Source organism: Corvus hawaiiensis, chromosome 11 (assembly GCF_020740725.1).
Source record: "Corvus hawaiiensis isolate bCorHaw1 chromosome 11, bCorHaw1.pri.cur, whole genome shotgun sequence".
Taxonomy (NCBI): Eukaryota; Metazoa; Chordata; class Aves; order Passeriformes; family Corvidae; genus Corvus; species Corvus hawaiiensis.
The window spans coordinates 9,916,840-9,941,223 of NC_063223.1; the positions used below are offsets into that span (position 1 = coordinate 9,916,840).

General features: G+C 44.6%; 1 protein-coding gene across 1 annotated transcript in view; it reads right to left on the reverse strand.

Annotated features, from left to right (window-relative positions):
• The window catches only part of SYNPR (synaptoporin), a 111,577-nt gene extending 87,660 nt beyond the window's left edge, over positions 1-23,917 (reverse strand). Inside the window, exons 1-2 of the mRNA XM_048315375.1 lie at positions 23,809-23,917; positions 23,655-23,720 (exon numbers count right to left, since the gene is read on the reverse strand). Coding sequence (XP_048171332.1) covers positions 23,655-23,720; positions 23,809-23,826 — 84 coding nt within the window. The 5' untranslated portion in view covers positions 23,827-23,917. The remainder of the gene's footprint in view (positions 1-23,654; positions 23,721-23,808) is intronic.
• Positions 23,918-24,384: the final 467 nt, after the last annotated feature.

Sequence of the window (24,384 nt, forward strand, 5' to 3'; positions counted from 1 at the left end):
AGAGGTAAGATGAATTTAAATTAAGAACACATGGATTAGTTTTTAAAATGGGCACAGCTTACAGGAATTTCCTAGCTTACAGGAAAGGTTTCCTGCAGGCTTTCCTGTATCCCAGCACCTAAGCAGAAGCCTCCCTGCCTCCAGGAGATGGAACGGAAGGGCACATGCCAAAATCGCTACCAAATCAGGCTGTCTCACCTCCTTTGCTCAGGTCCAGAGGAGATGCTTCCCTGTGAACCATGCCTTAAGCTTCTCCCATCATCCAAAAAGCTTTGGGGTTATTTTTGAAGGAAATCCAACTGAATGGCAACCAAATCTTTTCCAGAGATCTAAATATTCCAGCATCAGCACAGCAGTATCTCAGCTGCAACTGCTCCAAAGAGCAGCATGCATCCTGCCCAGGTGATGGGTACTAGCCCAGCTCCATGCTGGGCACACACATTCATCCCTCCTTCTCTGCCTTGGATGCATCCAGAGCCAAGGCTGTAAACATCTTACCATAGTAACATGAAAAAAATCAACTTCTATCCATTGCCAATGGCAAATTTGCTGCAAAGTCAGGGAGATGGGTTGTGACAACTCATGGTGATGCCACCTAGTAGGAATGACTCAGAGAGAACTGGTACCCAGCCCAGCAGAATTTCCACCTGGATTTTGTGGGTGCAGACACTGAGGTGTTGGCTAAGCCTGTTTGTTTAGGCCAACTCCTCCAGCACAGGTGCTTCTGTAAAACATGTTTTCACATCTGTTTTTTCCTGAAATCTTCCTTCACCCAGGAGATGTTTTACATATTCTAGTCTTTCAGAAGAGCAGAGTCTTGGGAGCATGGAAATCACCCATTGCCTCTATGCTCTGGTGCAACAATAGTCACAAATTATACCCGAAAGTGTTAGAGAATGTTTTAACCCTGCAGAACATCGTTATTTGTTCCACCTACCAAAAGACAAAACCAACATGGTCATACTGAAAATAATAATAATAATTTAAAAAAAGACATAATGATACAGATGTTAGAAAACGTTGTCTTTATTAATGACGTGGGGATATAAAATCTTGCATGGGTTAATCAATTAGTTTTCCTGAACAGAAAATAAATAGACAACATTTTCAGTACACAACAGTACATAAAAGTTAATGTAATCATGCATTCCTCCGAGCCCACCATGAATTCAGCATGTAACTTCCATGAATTTGCCACAAGTAAAAAAATACAAGAAATAAGTTAGATGACAGGATCGTGTTTCATCTTGTGGAGGGAAAATTCCTCCAAAACACAAACATGTCAGAGCAAATTTTAAGAGAAAAATAGTCTAGAATTGTGGTAGAAGGACCCTGTGAAAATAGCTCTAGGATAATGAGTGCCATCAAATCGATAAGGTCCACTTCTCCTTATGGCCTTTATGCACACATACACAGAAGATTACTGCAAACATTCTGCTTTAATGGCATTTTAGTTTTTCATCGGGGATAAAAACAGTCTTTGCCGTATCTAAATGTGCAGATTCACAACAACTCTTGCATCAATCTGAGTGAATTGGAAGAATAAAATATGAATGCTATGTTAGCCCTTCTGGGAAGACTTATTTCAACCAAAAAAATCCTCCTCATGAGTGATGGACCAATGCATGCACATCTCTACGCAATGATCAGGATGAGGGCAGTGAAAATGGGGCAAGAGAAGTGTGGAAGAAAAGAGATAGTGAAAAGCACAAGTGCAGATGATTTCTTGACTGGAAAAATAATGCATAAAAGAGAGGAACAGTATTCTGCCACAAACCAACCCAATTAAACTGGAACCATGAGCTGTACATATCAAACTGGCCCTTGCTGTCTTCTGCTTGTAGGTCAGTATTTCCAGTCTGCAAATCCTGTGTATGTTCTCTGATAACCTCTGATGCACCCTTCCCCTTGTGCATCCCTTCATGCTATGGAAGTGAATAAAATTTAAATTTAGGATAGAAAAATACAGTAAACGCCAATCACAAATTTACATACACTAACCAAAGGCGGCACCAAACTAGAGGAGTGTCGCGAGCCGTCTGGCTGCTGCTTGTCGGTGCCAGAGCACGAGGTACCACAACCTTCCTAAAAGCGTCTCCAAAGCAAAGCCACTCGGCAGGACCAGCACACACTCACACATGTGTGCATGCACACACACACGGACAGCTCCTTCAAATGGGTTGATGGCAAAGAGGCAGGAAGGGTCTTCGTATAGAGTTCCACGGGAGAGGTTTACTGCAGCTACACCGTGAAAGGTTCCAGGAACAAAGACAGAGAACAATGGAGAGTCCAGGGTTATACAGGGGAGCGGAGAAAGCATCAGAGACCAATGATCTGAGGGCACAGGGGCAGTACAAAGGCAGGACTAGGGTAAGGGGACCAATGGGGAAACTGTGGGGGAGTGGTGAGGGGCAAGGGCCAATGCGGGAACAGGGAGTGGAGAACTTTCTAGCACATGGGACACATAAGGTAACAAAGGGGTGAAGAGGCTAACAAGCCAACCAGGGAAGCAGAACTGGGGTACATTAATAGAACAGGGCAAAGCATCCTAGGGGAAGCCTCTTTTGTTCACCCTAACCTGGGGAGGTTCTCTTGTACTAGGGACTGTCTACCAATGGACGCTCTTTGTCCCTTGAACCACTGGCTCACTGGCCGCCACAGAGGAGTATTAAAAAGCATGGGAGACAACTCATTTTATGGCACTTGCTCTGCTTTTGCCAGCTGCTCTACAGGCAACACTGAGAACAGCAATACATTTCCAGAGGTCATGATGCAGCAGAAACTCAGGCTCAGCAACTCTTACACAAACTAGCACATGCCAAAAAAGTACAGAAAACACCTTCTGTGACTGAAGTGAAGACCAAGAGATGTCCTCAGTCACCGTAATGACACAAAATTGTAAAAACCCAACCTTTGCAGCCAAAATACTCTTATGAATTATCCTAAGCAGCAATACCCTTGCTGTAGCCAGTGGTTGCTACTTCTGGCAGAAAAGCTGATTCTCTGATGACTGCTACACAAAAAAAAGGGACATCTTTTCTGATACGGAACCATTTCTTCCCTCGAGCCCTTGATTTCACTGCTACAATATGAGGCAAGGGATGTTACCCCTTCCCCCAGAAAGGGATGTCTCCTGCGATTGGGAAAAGCTCATGACACTTAAACCCCTCAAATAGTCAAATGAACTCGGTGAAGTACCATTAATCCTCACAGCAATTGAGCAAGCCCTGGACAGACACACATCCACCACTGCAAAGATTCAGAATGGCTCTGTGCTTTCACACTTGCACACAAGGTGCACGCTGTCCTGGGTTGCAGTGTATTCTATTACCATCCTCATGAGTTGTTGAAATCAGGTGGGGCAGTGTTTCCTTGCCTCCTCCCCCCAGACTATCCTTCTGTTAATGACCCATCATTGTCCCGCCACATGACTCAGAGATAACTCCCTCTGGACCATCTTCTGTTAATGATCTTAATCAATGCCTGGCCTCATGACTCATCATCCCACTGTGAGATGCTCCACCCAGAGGGAGGAACCAAGCATTCCATCCTGGATATAATCTGAGATTCTGAACACTACAGACACCCTTTCCACTGGATTCCCAGAAGACAGGAGCTACACAGCCACCACTGGACCTTCTGAGGAAGAGCAGGCCCTTTCTACAGGATCACTGCTTCGACAGAACCACATCCATCACTTCAGGAGGACGGCAGCCACCATTTTATCGGACTGCCACCGCCAGCCTGATTAACAGGGAGTCAGGTTGTATCCTGACTCTGTCAGTTTAAACCAGTGGTTTCTGCCTTTATTCTTTTTTTATTTCCCTATTAAATTGTTATTCTGACTTGGTGCCTCCCACTGGTTTGTTTTCAAACTAGTACACATACCTACCTCATATTTTAAAAAGTCCAGAGTACTAATACAGGATGTGCTGGGATGCTGAGCCCCAAACCCATGCAATGAAGGGTTTGGTTTTAATAACCCAACACATGGTGGGGGGGGGGGGGGGGGGGGGGGGATTGTCATAAAGTAACACCTTCTCTTTGAGAAAAATTCGATTTTTACAGAATATGGTCACAACAAAGATTGCATTCTTCCTTAGATTTACTCCGAAAAAACCCCAGCCAAATCACAACCTGCTGGATGTGAGGTATAATAATGGTGGTGGTGATGATTTTGGTTTTTTCCCCTCCCCACCAAGTATACTACTTATGAAACTGAGGCTGAAAAGACTGAAAGTGAATTTCAGCATCTTTAATTTGGAAAACAGAATGAACTAGAAATCTGGAAAAATAACTTGTGACTAATATGCAGATTTTATCAGCTTGTAGATCGGAAGCCACAGTTTGCTGGAAGTTGTCTCCTTTTCTGCTAATTTGCCTCAGATGAAAAAGGCACTTGTGTTCTCTCTCTAAGTGAATACTTCGCCTCAGAGCCTTTTGCAGCATATGCTCAAGCTTGCAGTTACTATTGATAGAACGGGAAAGAATGACAATTCTCAAGATTTCATAAAAATTGTTCTTAAGCTGAAATGCTGCAGAATTTAATTTATAATTCAGATATTTACACTCAAACATCAGTCCTGAAACTTTCCCTTGCAACACTCCTACCACAGGTGGAATTTAATTTAAATAAAGGCTGCAATGTTGTGTGTTCAGACTGTGGCTCACCAGAGCCTGTCGTGAAAGCTGGTGATGACCATAAAAAAGTAGAAGCGTTTAGACTACTTTAGGCCAAATGTCCAGTGGGATACCCAAAAACTGCTAATTTGGAAGAGGATGGACACATGATTTTAGAGTGAGAAGTGTGCTCTGTGGTCATTAGCTGAAATCCTGGGAATATCCATGTGAGGAGCAGAGGAAGCTGGTTTAGCAAGAGGGCAGAGACTGGGGGAGCGAAGCCTCACAAGGGAAGAATGACCATGCTCCTTGTATCCAGCATTATTTGAACCCACCAGCTCCAGGGCTAAGGCATCATAAGGTGAAGTCATCAATTATATATAATCTACAGAAGGGGCAAAACCTGCATCACACAGATTATTCCTGCAGGATCAAGGCTTGTAATTACTCTCAACCACAGGTTTCTACAGCAGTCAAATCCTTGGTTTTCTCCATCCTAAAAACTACACATCTCAGAGTGTCTGTCACAGCAGGGACATCCCCTGACAGATCATTACCCCCACCCCAAATGTCAGTGCAGCACTGGGAGTTTGGAGGAGAAAGCACAGGAGAAGGTGCATCTGGAAGCTGCTCTGTTCCTTTCACTCCTCCCCTCTGACTCCACAGCCACACCACAAAAGATGAGATGTACAGCGGGGAAAGTGCAGATGGACCATTGCACTGCCCATTTCTCTGTGTTTCTACTGCTCTGATTTGAGAATTTGTGCAGGTATTTCTGTCTGAAAATGGTAACTATGCCAAACTTCAATCCCATCAGTGTACAACAGAATACAACTCTCATTTCCATGCTCTTAGGCATGCAATAAACTAAAGGCACCACAACTAGGAGGTACATGCAGATAGCTATAGGAATGCATTTGTAACAGTTGAGGATTACAACTATGAATTATACCTAGAAACCAAATGTCCATTTCCTAGGTTTTTTCCTAAAGCACCATGGTATGGATAGAGACAGATAGAGGAGCTCGTGCAATCCCTTAGACAAAGTGACTAAAGCTACCAAAATATGTATGACCAGGTAAGCAACATGATACTGTCACTCAGTTAACAGCACCATAAATGAGAATCTAACACAGAAAATGTATCCCTGAGGAGTGTGAAAATACATTAACTCCTTGATGCTCTTCACAGTCCATTATCAGCTACAGGAGACAGGCCATAATATCCAAATCCCCAGCATCAAAGATTAAAGTTACAATACACAGCCATAATCAATTTTAATTATAACAATCACCCTATAAACAATTCAGAAGCTAATTGGATCAATAAGTGAATTCCCAACAAGTGCAATGAGCTGCACATTCTGCAGCCTAATTATCCCTGCCTATGGCTACAGAAAGAGTTTGTTCTCAGCACTATTGGGATAAGATCACTTTTAAATTGGCTGGGGCTGCAGATCCCAACATTGCCAGCCCTCCGCATCCCAAAGGCTCACTGCAAAGGGCAAGTCTTTCAGAGCAGCTGCAGAGAGCTACGTACCCACCACAGAGGTCTTCATTACAATTGGTATTTGAAGCATAAAACATTCAACAACAGGATATTTCAACTCCTAAAACCAGTCAATTACGTTTGCTGAATTAGCCTGTATGACTGAGTTGGTGAGTGCAACAAAGGAATAAGAGTGAAACAAAAGCCCTGTTTAAAATAGGTTGTTCCTTTAGAAAATGTTGTAATTACACACTGCAAATACATTTGCATGTTCAATGAGTAGTACATGTTTCTTGTGATGAGAAAGCCTGGAAGAGCTTAATCAAAGTCTAGCTTATCAGCAAAGGTTAATTGGCTTCCATAGTGCATCATCCATCAGAATCTAGCATTAGTGCAAGCTTCGCCAACCATTAGTTGGCAGAAAATCCCAATTTATTTTGATAACAGAGGTCTTACCTCCGGGGGTTTCCATGACCACATAATCAGGTGGTGCATCAGTGGCCCATCCCATGCCCTCCAGTCAGCATCACCCAGTTAATCAACTCAACAGCCAGGGAAGATGGGAACTGACCATGATGCAGAGTTAATTTGGGAAGAAAAAAAGGTACAAGGGTGATACATAATGAGTTGAAATCTTTTTCTTTTAAGAAAGAGTGCAAAATAGAAACTAATTAATAAACTGCCATGAGTAAAGCAACCCAAAATGCAAAATAATAACGGACTGAAGTTTTCCCTACAGCAAGCTGCTGTTCATCTCAGTTTGTGAACTGTAAGGCTGATTTCCCCAGCGTTATGCAAAGAAACAGCCCTTTTTTCTTTTATTTAGTCTTCATATTTCAGCTACTGAGTCTTCTTTACCCTAAGCTGAGTTTGCAGGCAAGGAATAAACCCATTCCTGGGCATGATCTGCCTATCCAAAAATCTGGAATTATTTTAGGGAAGCATATCTTAGTACTTCCAGACTTGTATTTCCACCACCACAGCACATGACTACAAATGACAAAATCTAAAGAAAGTCAGACCTTACAGAGGGCAGAGGCTGAAGATTAATTTATTAATGTAACACTTCATCTGAAATCATCTTACATCTGTGTCACTGCTTGAAATTCTTATAATCAACCTAGTAGAAACTATCACAAGATGCTATTGGCTTGGTGCAAGACAACAGCAAGGACACAGGCCCAGAATTTATTGCCATACCAAACCTAGCATGCAGGAAACATTATTGCCATTTCAATCCAGTGACTAATTCAAGGGTGAAGAATCATGTCCTGCCAGGATCACCTGTAATCAAATTGTGGCTGTGTGCCACTAGGCCACAGCCAAATGCTGGTTGGAGTCTCACATAGTGATCAAAAAGGCAATGAGATGGCTCTGTAAGTATTATAGATTCATCAATACAGCACTTATTACTGAGAACCTGAGCTAATTAGCACTGCCCCTCTGACAGCATCACATTAGGATCCAACCCATCCCCTCCACATGGCACTGCCTGGTGCTGAGTCAGTCCTCACAGCTCATCCATCCTGTTGGGATGACATGAAGCACATACCCCAATTGCACTTCTCATTCAAATCACCCAGCTACAAAACTCAACTACAACGGTTAAACACAAGCAACACAATCTAATTTTGTGCTTCAGAAGATCAACTAAGAGTCCCCTCACCATCTATAAATCCAAGAGCCAGACCTGGACGATTAGGACCGCATGTTTCCTAGGTGATAAGCCTTTCATTTTTCTGGAAGACATTTGAAATAGAGCATAGGAAGATTAATCCTCCCCAGAGAAGGGAGAGTTCACTGACTAATTTCTCTTGCATTTAGATGTCATAATTAGGCATGTTGATTCTTCTGCTTTGTTCCTTACCATTATAATGAAAAAATTAAGACAACTTCATGGAAATATTTGAAAGCTCATTTCACTTTGTCTTCTCAAAACATGGGCCACCTAACAATCACATGCACACTCAAAGGGAAAAGCAAAGGCAGACTCTTGCCTTATTTATCTCCGTAATTCATCAGGCATCAACTTCAGGCAGCAAAGTGCTGCCTCAGGCTCCACTCCATTTGCTGCCTATCATGACTATGAACAGCAACACAAATGAGATCCTTCTGGTGTGACCAGGACACACATTGCTCTGCTAAGCTCTCTCAGCAGCTTGTTATCAAGGGCGACTGGAGAGAGGCTGACCCCCTCCAAGAGTTATGAAGAAAGGAAAAGCAATATTTGTAATTCTCCTTGCAGAGACTCATCGTAGTGTTCTTACAAAATATTATGCAAATGTTATTTCCAGTTCAAATTGTTTTAAGATTCTTGGAAGATAATGCTAAAATGTCTACACTGAAGAGCGCTCATGATCTCTCCAATCTCTCAGACAGCAGCATAAGCAGGTTTTTCAAATACAAGTATGACATTATCCATGAAGGACTCAATCTTTGCATCCACAAGAGGAAAACATAAGACAAGTGGTTTGCAGGCTTCCTGATGGTCCTCAGGGATGTAAAGTTTGGCTAAATGGATCAGGGCCTGAACAGTGTGGATTGTGCACATCTGCATGGATACTCGGGAGTGCTGAAATTGGAAGAATTATGAGAAGGATGAATGAAGATATTAAACATGCAAAAAGGTCCAAGAAAAGCCACTTAAATTGAAAAGGATTTTCTCATGTCTAATTCAACATTACTAATTCAACACCTGATAAGAGTTCTCTGATCTCTCCAGCATGTCTCAAATTTAAATAACTTTATGGAATTTTGTATTAAGTATCCTTTCAAATATTAATCTTGTAAAAACAGAGGGAAATGCATATGCATTTTAAAACATGCTTGCTTCACAAATACCACTAAAGCAAACTGATACAAAACCATGGTCTCCCAGCCCCTGAGGGGCAAAGGCAATGACCAAAAAGAAAGAGGTCATTCCTCCAAAAGCATGCAGATGTGCTGCCCTGGAATATGACACCACATGTGTTAGATATGGATGAGTGTTTAGGTCCAAAGTGAGCATAGAACTTTCCAGAAGTGGGGCATTTACTGCAGACTGGTATTGAGCACTGGAGTATCTTGACCCAAGAAACGACATCGCAGCCTTCTCCACATTTGCTCTTCATGTAAAGCTCACCCAGACCCTCGTGAGTGATGTAGCTCTGGCAGAGCACAAGCTGTTAACATTTAATAGGCGTCTCCTGTACCCAGTGGTCACTGTGACAGCAGGGAACCAATGTTTATGATTCAACCCTTCAAACGGAAATCTTAGATGTGGCTACCTCTCAACAGGAGGAAACATCTGAAGAATGTGTTTTTCTGATATTTTTACTCCCTGAGAAATGAAGGGTGCCTTCTGTATGACTCACATCCATGTTTTTCACTTGTGATATTTTTAAACTCTGAGATCCAGAACTGATTGGAATGCAAAAAGTATGACTTTTCTCCCGTCCTACCCCGAAGGGCCTTTCAGCCAGTGACAGGTGACAGTAGGAACTGGGAGTGGGTCATCTCCAGGTGTACAATGGGGGTAGAAAGCTTAAAAGAAACAGCTTTAGAATTTATGGATGTCAGCCATATAGGAAAGCTAAAAGGTTTGATGAAAAAGAAGTACACAGACTTCTTTCCTATGAGAACACCAACAGAAAAACCCATTCAGAATAAGGGTTCCTTTCTCTACCCCCAGCCAAAAGTATCTTTACAGTGTAGCTGAGAAGCAAATTTTTAAAAATGCAGTTAATTAAATACACAATTGAAAGAGATATCCTCATGACAAGTGATCCAATGCAGATTGTTTACATGAATTTCCTCTCACTGCACATTCCTTCCCAAATTCTGCACTCTTATATTAGGGCATCATGGAGAAAACCACACCTGTCCTAGTTGCACCCCAACTGTGCAGATCTTAATTGTTCAGTCCTCAAAGAGTCAAAAGATGCAAAAAACGAATACAACAAACAATGACAGAAGAGTCCCAATGCTTTGAAACTGCTCCCCAGCTTCTTTTTCAGCTTGGAGAAGGCTGAAGGGTTCCTTGCTGGACCAAGGCTCACCATAAAATCTTGTTGGCTAGGCTAAAATGTCTTTAGCATCAAGCCAATGTAAATGCTGCCTTTCTTTAAATACAGTTTAGTTCCTTTAAAGCACCATTCAAGAGACCTAAATGCCAGCCTCAAGCTCAGACACAAGTAAGTCTTCAAAGGAAATTCACAGGCAAGGTTTTGCTCTGGCAGAAAGCTCTTGCTAATGGTTTCGCAAAACCTTTTTTTTCTCCGCAAGAGCAAGAAAGCAGAGAAAAGTTGAGGCCAAAGAACCACACAAGCAGTCAGAACAACAGTTAAAACCTGGAAACTCAAAGGTAAGAGCGGGGTTTCTGCCCAGTCAGGGGGAAGGTGGCTGCAAACGCTCACAGGATGCAGGAGCACACCAGGCTCCTCTGTACTGCCAGTGTGAATAAACAGGAGTGAATCACCAAAACATCTGAAGCAACTTCTTCTAAAAGAAATAACCTGCAAAGGACAGAAAACCTGACTAACGATTAAGATCAAAAGGGGTAACATCAACACAGAAACCTATTCAGTCTATACAAAAATGTCACCAGCTCTCCAAGAGACAAAGAACAGAGTTTGCTTTTCAGCAACCTAGAACAGTACAAGATACAGAGTTCAAATACATTTCCATTCAGATAAATTACCTCTTCCCCTCCCCACCAGCAGCTTTTAAAAGATTCATCTTCAACTTACAGCACTGGAGGGGTTTTTCTTCTCAGATTTTTAATTCACTGGCATCATAAAGACCTTTAGCAATTTACAGTGTGAAGAGCACTTTCTCCTCAGATTGCCCTGCTTTGAGTCAGTTTGTACATTACAGTTACTTCATTACTTACATTGCATTACACAGGGGCAAACGCAGCAGCCGCTGCTCTCTGCAGCAGATGTGCCCCAGGGCCAGCATGAGCCAGATGTTTCCGAGGGCCCCACATCAGGAGCAGGGGCTACCCCAACTGCCCCTCTGCAGTGCTGAGCCTGGCACAGACCTCTTACCTTACTTCTAGTTTGAAAGTGGGGTAAATGTGCGAAATACTGCAGAGGACACAGCCACATCAGCAGGCTACACTAATCAAAGTGTTGCAATTAGCAAAATAAAAAAAAAATCACCAAGCCAACAAAGCAAAAACCCCATACCTATGGGAGACATCCAAATTCTGTCGAACTGCAGAAGGAACACCAGAGGGACCAGAATGTATTTCTTCTTGCCTCTTGTCATGATGGTCTCAGCTGTTTGTCCTCCTGTAAGTCAGAGGGATGCAAGCCAGACTCCTCAAACCCTCATGCTACGCTCCCCCCATGTAGTTTTGGTGACAGTTGGATCAGGAGCAGAGACACAAATTTCCTGGTTTAGCAGCCATGACCAATCAATGCACAAAGTTTTCACCCTGCCAGTCAGTTACTGTCTAACAAAATGGCACCTGGGCCAGAAAATCCCATGGGTTTTCTTTAGACATGTTCAAAGCAGAGCATTCCCACATCTTGTTGCCTAATTCCTGACTGCTGCTTCTCTGAGATGTCTTTCTCACAAGCACTTCCCGTCTCTACAAACTACATGTTAGCTTTAAACATTGCAGACAATGCACGTGGTAAAAACCAGAATAGACTGCAAGAATCTCACCTTCCTCTTTGAAGGTACCTGCGCTTTCTAGGGTAGTAAGCTGCTGCAATGCCAGGAGGCCTGTCCATAGGGAATACATGTGCACTATACATGGCATGTTGAATCTAATTTTTCTGCGTACCACCATATGGAACAGAATCTTAGCAGCATCAAACGTTTACCTAAACTCCATTAATGTCTTCTGCAAGCCAATATTTATAGCATACACATGAGTAGCTGCTGTCAGAGTGTGTATAAATGTTAAACTGAACTGTTAAAGAAACATAATGACAGATGTAGAGATGCTGAAGACTGCAATCTATTCTAATTTATGATAATTTATTTCCATCATCTGGAGCCCTATTCAGAAGGGAAAGCTGAATGCATCCCAAAGCGCATCATGGGGTGGAGTGTAAAAACCCCAGAAAAAAAAAAATAAAATCTCTTTTAAAGGAAGCAAGAGTACTCTTGTCCTAACACCCAGGACATGCTTAGCAATCTCTCTGTGCAGAAGCAATACAGATGTGGGGTACTCAAGCTCTGCCTCTTGGCAGCCCAGTGACACATGGGTTTCAATGCAATTTGGGAATAGCTGGGAACTGTTTGTCCCATGAGAGATGTCTGATCACTGCTGAGTCACTACTTTTGGGGGACTAAGCTGCACAGTGAACATTTATGAGCTCTTTCAGAGCCTCTCCAGCTGCATGAACAACCAATGCTGCACCCATGGGTGGCCAGCACTAATGAGCACGTAAATTTGAAGAGGCAAAGCCATTTTTAGAAATGAGTGAACTATGCCGTGGTGAGCTATATGGCAGAAAGACCTTTTCTGTTTGATTCCTCAGCAACACAAGCTGTGCTGGATCAGTTCTGCCATGAGACCCAAAACTCATCTCCCTCTCCTGTTGCTGTCATTCTGCTGTGAAAGCCATGGTGGAGAGGATGAAAAAAAGAGAAGGGGGAAAAAAAAAGCAGTGACAGTACTTGGTCCCTGCAGTGGGGACCACCGCTGGGCCATGGAAGACCACAGGCAAGGAGCTCATTTTCATGGCATCATCCCTGCCTGGGAAGCGCCAGGTCACACGCAGCAGTGGCAGGAGGCTCGTACCCTGTGGCACAGCCAGCATCCCCTGCATATGTTGGCCCGCCGTGGAGCCAGCTCCTGCTGCCTGCCAGGGCCTCACAATCTGGACAGGCACAGATTTTGTGCTGGAACAGGCACCCTCTCTGCAGAGCTGCCTGCCACGAATGACAGGCTGCCACAGCAGCCCCAGGACCACACGCAGCCCACGGAGCCAACGCAGCAAAACACGGAGGCTTAGGAATGCTGATTCTCTGCTGAGCGAACTGTGCTGCTTCTGCACAGCTCTGAAAAATTCCAGAGTTGGCCATAAAAAGGGCTAGGCATACAATATATACATAGACTACACCACCAGCATGCACTCATGGACTTACACGTCAGATGACAATTTTCAACCAAAACAATCTTCTGCATTTTACACTCACTTGTCTTTTTCCAAGAGTTGTCATCTCTCCAAAAAATTTTGACTTTTCTAAGTGCCAACGCTAAGGGCTTGCAAAATCTACCCTGGGAACACCACTGCTGTGCCTGCAGCGAGTTTGGGTTGGCCCCTTGCACTGCTCCTGCTCTGGATATCAGGTGCCACAGCCAGACTACACCATTCCAATGGGCAGAAGGATCCCACTTGGGATGATCCATCACTGATTTCTCCAGAAGGAGTGAGCCTAGGGCATCTCAGCAGGGTGTGCAGAGGAGGAGAATACAATCATTTCTGTAGAGAATATCTCCTTACAGAAATATTTTGTGCTGAAATATTGTAGTTTCTGTTGCAAATATTCATCCATTCATGATCTCACCAAAGTGCCAGTTTTCAAAGGAAATTTGGAGTAAGAATTATTTTTCCCTCAAGTAAGTGAAATTTATTTTCCCAAAGCAGCTCTACCAATGACTGCTTTTGATGTAGCAATGACAGATTTTTCCCTGACATCTTAGGTACAGCCCAAATTGCAAAGGACAAATATTCCATATGATCCTCAATCACCTGCCCCAGCCTATAACCCATGAGGAAACTCTTTCTAATACCTTTCCTGCTGCTCTGTGCCTGGCTGCAAGGAAAGCCAGCCTGCCAAACTGGGTACTTGGCTGGGATTTATTGATGGATGTGCCCAGCCAACAACATGCAGTGTTGCTTCTGCTCTCTAACTGAAGAATCAAAGTTTATTAATTCTTCCACTTGAAATTAAATCTCTTTCACAATAAAATCTCCACTCTTGGCCTCAACCCTCTCAATGAGTAATTCCACCAAGGAAACTCTTCTTGCAGCACTGCTCACAGAAGATTAAAAAAAGGGAGTGAATATGTTTAGAGAGTAACTCTACTGAGCCATACTTGTGAATAATCCCTCTGTCCACATGTCCATGGGTCACCAGTTGGAAAAGACAGCCTGCAATGCACTCAGTACTTGGCAGGGAGCAGCTTTTGCACTTTCATCCATCCTCAAATGCGTCCTTGCATCTGTGTGCAAGATTAGAACAAAACGCTGCTACGACAGAACAGCACACACCATGTGTATCAGTTCACCAAGATCAAAGGCACACAGCAGTGAAGAATTTAATTAAAATGTTAAAATTAAACAGGAAGGCATCCATTGTTTAATTTTTGGCAGGCATCTTCTTTCAAACGGGGTTCTAATTCCATTCCAGAGCACTGACTGCCCTTGGAGATGGCAATCAGGAGAGCTCTGCCGGATTTATCGGCTGCTGGATTTGGCAGTGGGGGAATCCCACGCTTGCTTTGGCTTTCAAGCACAGTCCCTAAAAAAACATTAAAAGAAACTGCTCAGCTTCAAAGGATAATTATTGCTATATATATATTCTGCAGTAATAAGCCAACTTCCAGTATCAAACCTAAGCCCCTTGGGCTGGTCACGAGATACACCCAAGAGCATCGTTCCCCCTTAGAGTCCCAACAGAGAGGTGTGACCTTGCCATGTTCAACCACTTCAAGACACCCTTCCCTCCATACAAAGGCTGTTTGAAATGGGGTAAAAACTGGTGCAAAGAAGTGATGTTTTGCGTGCAGCATGGCCTCTGTGCAGGAAGGAGCAGGAGTAAGCAACTATGTGGTTTTAGACTCGCACGCAGATGGGGGCCTTGTCTTGTTTGTTTTTGCTTCAAGCATACCTCCAGCACACAGCCAGGGAGAAGATTATTCTGCAAACAGTTCAAGCAAGGCTCAAGTTTGCTTGTTAAATAACTGTAAGATATTTCCTGTCTTCCTGGGGTATTTTGATCTGAATGCTTAAGGCAGCCATAGACCATACAGCCCACCTCAAGGAGGTTGAGTCAAGAAGCCAGTTGTCTCCTTGCTTTTTGGGAACCTAGCAAGGAAGATTTTGCTTCTTCTTTAATACTATCTGGAATGCCACAGAGGTTCTTCACCTAATATGAAGATTGTCAAATCCAGTGTCAAACATGGGGCCTCAATACAAGCACCCAACATGCACGTGACAAAGGATCTGAGCTGGGGCTTATTACTTCAAGCCAAAGATACATCACCTGAGAAATTACACAGGAGGGCAGAGCATTAACATCAGGAAAACGGAAGACCAAGGACAAACACAACAAACTTCTCTTTGAAATTCAAAGAGCTACTGTAGAGCTGTTACTATAAATTACTTCCTGATGTATCAATGATCTTGCTGATGTTGGGCAGCATTTCATTTTGAAATCTTCTGGGCAGAATTTTACCCTCAATACTTCAGGCTTTTGAGTATTTCTAGTGAATATTCAGCCAGGCTGTTTGCAGCAGGCTCTAGTATTTCTCATAGAATAAAGATCAAGTTGACAAGTTGGGACTTTTGCAAGAGAGTCAGATCAGCTTTATTTCTGACAGCAGGTCTGGGACTGTACACCTCTCCTCTGAAAATGTATAACACTTCATTGAAATCTTCCTGCTCCAGTTCTTCTCCCGCTTCCTTAACACTACCTCCCTTCCTGCACATTTCAGTGACTAGTATGGGGTCTTCTATCAAAGAGGCTTCTCCAATCCAGCAAAAGCCCCCTGTGTCATGGTCTCTGATCACTGAAAACATCCTCACTAACTTCTGCCTTGCAGTGGCCCAGCCAAACTGGGCTGGAACATCTGCACCAGCACTTATCCAGGACCTGGAGCCCACAGAGCTCCCCACAATCAGACTGCAGCACTTTATGCTCCTCACAGTATTAGCTCAGCAGCTTTCACAGGCTCTGCCTCTAACACAGCCTTCTTTCTCCCAGATGCTAAGGCATTCTGGAAAAGGCACAGACAGAACAGCTTGCTCAGAGAAACACATTTACCTATTCATTAGAACATCACAAAAAAAGAAAGGTAAAACAATAAAGAGCAATGAGCACATTACTTCAGCGTTTCCTGAGCGTTTTTCCTGGGTCATGCACCTACCCCACTGCTTTAAGGGCCAAAGCTGACACTCATCTTGTGAGACCTTTGTGCTTTGCTCTCAACACTGAGGTCCATAACATTTGCTTCACGCCACAGATGGCTGCTCATCTGGAACACCCTCTCTCCTTAGGGGCCACGCCAGTCTAATCCTCTGCTGATCTTCTCCCCTGGCAGCATTATGAAAATACTTCACCACAGCAGAACCCAAGCTGTTCAACACAAGACTCTGTTCCCTCCCATCACAACCAACCTCTGAGCCTGACCCACAGGACTTCTCCCCTCACCATCCATTCCAGTTTAGGTTTGAGCACTTACAAATGCATGCAAATACTCCATCCAAAACCGTGGAGCATGCACTCATGGATGTGCCTGCATCCATAGGATGCTAATGAGGCAACACTTAATATTTTTTTATATAAAATGTTCTTAGAGAATACTTCCTTACTTAAATGAATGTTATATATCAAAGCCTTTCAATGCCATAAGTGTATCTACAATTATAATAATTGGAATCTCCATCATTTTATGTGGTTTAGGATTTTCCTTAAGAATGGGAAGCACTATTAGCTTTTTTAACTGAGTGAAGTATTCAGAATGGGAAAGCACTGCTTCCAAGAACAAACCTGAGGAGTCTCTACAATGGCCAGAAGATAAAACTGTGCAAATTAAAGAAAAAGCTTACAGTTTGCCTATATTCAGTATTCTTTCGCTTTTGCCAAAAAGCAAGCAAGCTGTCACCTTAGCAACTATGTCACACTTTGCAGCACATATGCCACTTTGAACAAACACCTTAAACACAGCATCTCCACACTGTATGTTCCTTTCTATAATGTTCTTAACAGCACTCTGTAGATCCCCCTGAGAATAAAATCCATGAAGACCCCTCTGGCAGCTGCTTGGCTGGACAGACACAGCCAAGTGCTGTTTTCCACACTGCACCCCAGGCCCATACTAAGACAGAAATATTTTTATTCAGTGCCCAAGGGGAAACCTGAGCTTGCAGATGTGCAGCTTTGTCTTCCACCACCGGCCCTGTGCTAAGTCCAGTATTACCTGCTTTCTGCCTCTCCTCTTTCTCTGCTCAGGACAAGGTCCTCTCCCTTGGAGCAAGAGTGGACAACCTCACCAAGCAACATCTCCTGCCCCTTGGAATCATACACAGTGCCATGAATGCAGGTTAAGCTGGGGACCAGAGCATCCAAATGACAAAAAGGGTTCTATGAGAAGCACCTCCAAGCCTGTCCTCTCCCAGCTGCAACATCTGAATCCAGAGATATCAACATGCAGGGCTTTTACCCGGGGCTCCGATTATGCAGATGCTGATTTAGAGGAGTGATGACTGAAACATCGCCCTCATAAAAATTGTCAAGGAGACTTTAGCTGTGTTTGTCTAATAGCAGAACCCTCTATCTCTACACATCTTATTGCTAGTTTGAAAGTCAGATCATTTTTGTTCTTCTTTTCATAGAAACCTGGTTTGCATATATAATCAAATTTAGCATTAATGAGTCTCTTTCCTCATCTTCTATTCCTAATGCTTCAAACAGCCACACTCAGATAAGAGCAGCCATTGAAATGGCTTACCATGAGATTTTACCAGTTTCACCCAGGTGTTTCCACAGCAGCAGCACGTAACTCCAAAAAGTCCTGCTCCTGGAGCCCTGTCTCTCAACCACATGTGCTAATCCTACATAACTATTTTATACCAAGTCACACTCTGGGCTACTTGAGAATCATCAGGATTTAAATGAATTGTTAGGTGACCTTTTAAAATCAGCTCTTCCATGATCACAACACAGTCCTAAATGAAAAATGGTAGGCATTTTCCAGATGAAAGATATCATTTATTTACAATGTGGTCAGGCACTGCTGACCTTTTCTCTTCCCTTGTATCAGCATTTGTACCATTTTAACAGCAACTTTTTGATGAGCACAGTTCTCAGTTTCCAACCAGATATGCACGCAGATAATCATGGATGTGAACAGCAAAGCAGACAGCTCTCTGCAGACTGCGTAAAACATGGGATCACAAGACAGATTTCCTGCTCTTTTACTTATGTTCTGGGTTTTCAGTCTTTAGAGCTCCCATCTTTCTTCTGCTACCTTGATCTAAAACCATATGATTTATCAAAGCCAGAGGTTTCAGACTCGTGAGACTCGCAGAAGCTGAGACTTTAGGACACAAGGTAAAACACCATGTAGGCACTGCCAGTGCTTCTGCTGCCCTTATACCAGGCCCACTGGCAGAGAGACATGTGGCTTTCACATCTGCCTTCAACGAAACTACAAAAACTTTTCAGATCCTTCCTGTCACACACCACAGACCCTGATGTCTAATGGCAAAATCCACTTCCTGGGCTCTTCCTAATAAAAATAACTTGCCTGATGGAGTTCCCTGCCTTCAGATTACCCCAGTAAGTGCTCAGAAGTTGCAGGCCCAAAGCCAAGGACCAATGAAGCCTGTTCCCAGGGCTCAGGTCTCTTGAATGCTCACATCCCAACAGGATCATCGTGACAATTTTTGCCTGCCCAGAGCTGCAGTGTATTTTGCATGCATTATGCTAAGCTGCCTATAAGAAATCATCCAATTAATGACAGCTTACAGAGAAGGGTTAGTTACACAGTAATTACCTTTCTAATAATAAAATTCCATAGAAATGGATTTACATTTTTTGATTAAATCGCACGTGTTTTACTGACCTGACACTACACATACAAGACCTTTGAGGTAGCAATTGGGACCCAGTTTACAAGAACAGCTAAGTACCTATATTCCCAGGCAGACATCAAAAGACTTGACAATGTATTTTTAACAGTGTTTGTGCTTCTTACACATAAAGATGGATGGACCCAGCACTAAACGCAGCATCTGATCCTGGCATTGCATAAGCAACATCACCAGACAATAAGAAATATTACCTTTTTTTAAGGCTTTCCTTTCAATATGATGGTAGAGAAGATCAAACATTCAGCTCTTCCATCCTGCATCCATGAAGAGCATTAAGCTTCAGCAAGCTAACCCTGCTCCATCAGCTAAATCTCTGCCCATACCATAGTAGCCAGCACCCTTCCAGTTAAGCAAAAACCAAACAAACATATGCAAATTGATGAAGAGTCGCAAGCAACTATAAAACATCCGAGGCCTGTAATGCACTAGACAGAGCAAACTACTAATCACACATGCTTCATGCAAGCATTACCTTCTTATTTCTTTCCCATTTATTTTCAGCATCTCAAGATATCTAGGCTTTTCTAGGGCATACTTGAAAGCATGCAGCTACTTATGTCCATTTATATGCATGCAAATATAATCCAACAAAAGTGCTCCATGGCCAAATGAGCAATCAGCACTAGGACAAAAGACAAGACTTACTATCAGTCTTTCAAGATTCAGATTCCCCTTGCCTTCTGAGCACACATCTGTGTGCAAGGCAAGAGGTGCTAACCCTTTCAGAATCTATACCATCAAAGCAAGCTTGACACTTGCCAGGCAGGCAACAGTTTTTCCTGGCTTTTTTCCTGGCTCACCAGTCAAGTGATCACAGTGTGAAGGCAAGGAAGCAAAGCAAGGTTAGCTTGGTCCATGTACACCACACATAGATTTTTCAAACCATCATCGTCCAATTTCAACCCCAAAGATTTGTTGTCCAAATGCCCTGCAGTGCTTTGGAACTCTTTGGTACATCCCATAAAGATGCTCATAAGCAGTGATTATAGCCAGTCGTGCAAGGCCTGGAATGTATGTTTTTTGCATAAAGGCAAGAATTAAAACAACTCCTCAGACACATTTGAGTTCACTGAACATCCTAACATTCACTTCCAAGTTGTCCTATCAAGAAAAGCCATAGTGTCCACAAGATTTGTCCTGCAACATAAATGATTCACACATGCCCTGATAAAAGCTGCACTTGCTTAGACAGAGCTACAATGTGGTCTTTGTGCCAAAAATACCCCCTGCCCATACCAGCCCAGACAGAGCTGAAAGCTGGTGGAGATGGGCGCTCAGTGCAAGGTACTTTAAAACACCAACCTACAGATTACCATATCAAGGCAATCACAGCATCTCCCACCTGGCACAATGGTGGAGTTTCTGCATCCCTGCTATTTATGGAGGAATACAGGGAAAGACATTATGGACAGCACTGCAGCTCCTGTTACTTTACACAAAAATGGACAAGTATCAGGTTGCTTTGGGTTTGGAGACGGAAAGCTGTTTGTGGCAATTCACAGTGTAATTAACCTTCTCCCCCCACCCCTCCTGCAGCCTAGGGATACAAAGTTTCCATTTTTACAAAAGTATTTCTGCCAGTAACAGCCTGAGTACAGCAGGCAGTTCCTATACCCATCACACTGCATGGGGAGAGCCTTGCTTTTCATTTAATTTCCTCTTCTAGGGCTCCAGAGAGGCAGCAACTGCAAAACAAACAGACCAAAAGTGACAAACTTGCTTGTCTTGCTCACTTTTTGCAAGCCCAAATAAAAGCAGTCTAAACACATCCAGAGAGTCGCAGGACTGAAATTAATCCAGGGAGACAAATGAACATATTTCTTCTCTTTCATCTTTCCTTATTCATTATTGTCAGGTGCACATATAAGAGAGTTATTTTTCAAGTGAAGTTGTGAGAGTGTTTGTGACATTGCTACTGGTTGTAGTGCCCCAGTGGATTATCTGAGAAATAAGCTTTAGAAGAACATTCTTCCCATGCAAAGATCTGTGGAGTAACAGCCAAAGGAGGAGCAGGACCAAATACAGCTTTTAAACAGCTCTTCCCTGCCCCCAGCACATGCCATGAGTTGACTCAAAGCTGGAAACACCCAGGCCTGACCCAGTACAGCTGTGCGCATTTTTCCAAGCTCAGATTTGTGATCCTCATGTTTTATTGCCAAGGTGGAGTTCAAAAAATGCAACCCTTGCATAATTGCTACAAGTCAATTTCTTGGTTTCTTTTCTTCCTCTTAACCTTTCCCGGGCCTGAGCCAATGTTGTCTCTAAATGGCTTCTAAATGCAATTTGTTGTCTGAAAATAAGATTACAATGTACATGGGAATTACAAATGAAAACATATTACAGTGCTATGAATATTCAGAAGAATCAGCCTTATCTCAGCAGCTTTCCTCTGGGTGTTAGGTGACCATCAAAGTAGGAAATTCAAGAAGGTTAGATAAGGTCCCTGCTCCTCGAGACAGAGGTCCATGTCTGAGCCAGACTACAGGTAAACTGGAATCTGCACACCTAAAGATTAATTCTGCAACAGTTACAGTTACACATCCGAGAAATGTACAGCTGCTTCAGTTACCTCCAGACCCGCAAATGTGCGCGCCCACAAACACACAAATTTTAGCAGCAGAGGTTTATGAATAAAGACGTGCTCACCCCAGAGTCACTGTGAGCTAACCCAAACCATCCAGACAATGAGTGCAAATTCAAGGCTGGATTGCATGGACAAGCTAAGGACATTTTCAGCCTGCACCACCTCCACCCTACCAGCCCTTCTGAGGAGCCCCCACAACTCTGCCATCTGTGCTGCAATACCACAGAGCCTCCCCCCAAGCACGAGAGCCACCCAACGCCCAGAATCGCTGCGTCACTAGCTGGGCTATGAACTTTATTTCTTTGCAGATGCAATCTAGGACTCAAGTGGGAGGTGTTAAGGGGTGTAATTTGACTGTTCTGATCAAGTGCAAAGAGGTCTGTGAGGCTGCCGGGGGACACAGAAGCGGACACAGAATTGACTGGAGCATTTGGTCTTCTTTTAAAATTTAAAATTATGATTAGGCTGATAAAAAGAGTCTGAGGGAGATGTGGACAATTAGTTGAGACTGGAGATGGTAGAGAGAGGTGGACAGCAGTTGGGAGGCATGGTAAGAAGAGAAGGAAGATGGGTGTAATAAGATTAATTGAATAGAGATGGAATTTCAGTAATCCAAAAAGCCTTTTAAGTATATTAAAAAAAAAAATAATAAGGTCTTCCACACTCTGAAATATCATGAACTAAACTTGGCTTAATTCTACTTACACATACATGCCAAACAGAGAGGAAGTAATTTCTCAGATCATCTTAAATGTTACCACACTCTGCACCCTTCTCCCACAATCCCTTATTGCCAAGGACTGGCCCACCTTGGCCGTGTCAGAAGAGCTCTGTTTACACACAGCTGTGTGTGCATGTATGTGTACACACACAGGCAACGTGCACTTGTAGCAGCCAGAAGAGTTCTACTTGTGGCTTCCAACCATGACAAAGGGAGCTTTTATATTTGGCTGTTGGAAGAAGTTACAGACCCAGGAAAATGCCAAGAGAAGAGCTCCCACTCGCTGTCCCCAGGATGCCAACACACTGAGCGGGGTGGGAACAATTTTCTTGATGGCACAGCCCAGAGTCAGTCCAGAGTCCTTCCCAGAAGGGCTTGCTTCCCAAGCTCCATCAGATACAGCCTCATCAGGCAGACAGCCAAAAGACCACGCTCCCAGTGACTATTTTCCATATGAACAGCTTTGCTCCCCATTCTTCTGCCCCATAGTGAGCGCTGCAGACTGTCTGAAGCACCCTCAGACTAGCACCTTGGGCTCAGTCCCTGGATGTCCTGACTTCTCCTTGAGGCAGGAGCAGCAGTGCCAGGTGGGTTTGTAAAGCTCTGGGCAAAGAACACAAGGGACCTTGTCTGTCCACTGCTACATGCAGATGACCCCACCGTGAGGCCGCCCCATCCCAGGCCATGGCACCACCACATCCACCATCACCCAACTCCACAGGACCTGATGCTTCAAGGTGCCCAATGGGGAAGAGAAGCTGCTTCTAGTGAGCAGGGACAGAGTCTGGGGCATGCAGCTGCCCCAGCACACCAAAACACCCCCTCACAGGCACCCCAGTCCGGGCTGTGCATTGCAGGTGCCAACGTGTATAAGCGCACCCGCACAGGGACGCGCCCCCCAGAGTACGCGCCTTACATAATTCCCCAGCCAGTCGGCGTTAGGGGAATGTGATTAATCCTCCATGACATGTTCTGAACTTTCCGTTCAGAAAGGCTCTCTGCTCCCGTAGACCTACTGGCGATGGATGTCATTTGACCCGCAGACTTCACTACGAATGAGCATCAGAGCAATACACAGTGACATTGCTCCGCACACCAATTATCTGCCTCCTTCCCCGCTCGGCCCAGAGACAAGTTTGCTAAATGCATAATGAGGATTTTATTTTCCTCGGTGTTGTTTTATGTTTTTAAAATTCGTTTACAGCCAGCACAAGGAAGGGGGGTCGGGGGGGGGGCGGGGGACGGGACACCCACAAACCCAGCCACCAGACCGCCCCGCCGGCCACAGCGCTGTAGGACGCGAGTCCCCGGCCCCTCGCCCCGTATCCCCGTCCCTCAGCCCGACCCAGCTCCCACCTGTTCCGACGGGCGGGTACTTTGGCGACAGCCCCCCCGCCACCCTCCACAGCCCGGGACTCACCCACTCGAGCACCCTGAGGAAGGCCAGCGGCTCCTTCACCACTCGGAAAGTGCCCGCGGAGGCGAGCTGCGGGCAGAGAGAGGGGTCAGCACCGCGCCCGCTCCGCGCGCCCCGCAGCGCAGCGCCCGCCCCCCGCCCGCGGGGCTCCGCGTACCTGGTCCACCGCCTCCATGGCGCCGCAGCCCCGCTGCCCGGAGCCGAGCGGAGCCTCCCGCCCGCCAGCCGGGATGCGCGGCGCTGCCCCCGCGCAGGCCGGGCGGAGCAGCCGGGCGGGGCCCGCGCCCCCCGCACCGCCCCGCGGAGCCGCCCCGGCCCCCACCTACTGCCCCCGCCGAGCCGCCCCAGCCGCCGCTCCGGCGGTTCTTGTAGCGGTGTTGATCTTCCGGTAATTAGTATTATTTTTTTTTTTCCTTTTTTTTTTTTTAAATTGTATTTCTGGCAGGAAGGAGATGGAAGACATCGGGAAAAATGAAATAAAATTAAAAAAAACCCAAACCAACCAAACAAGCGAACTGCCTCCTCACCGCGCGCACAGAAACTATTAATATTTTAGGGGATGGCACTCGCTGCGCCGTGGTCTTCCGTCCCCTCTTCCCCTCCCGGGAGGAACTCGCTCGTCGCCCCCGCGGCCGCAAGGCTGCAGCTCTGCGCTCTCAGCTCTCGCTCCATCCTGCTTTTCGAGCATTTCCTTGACAGCAGAACAGCGTTTTCTGTCTTGCCGTTGTCCTGG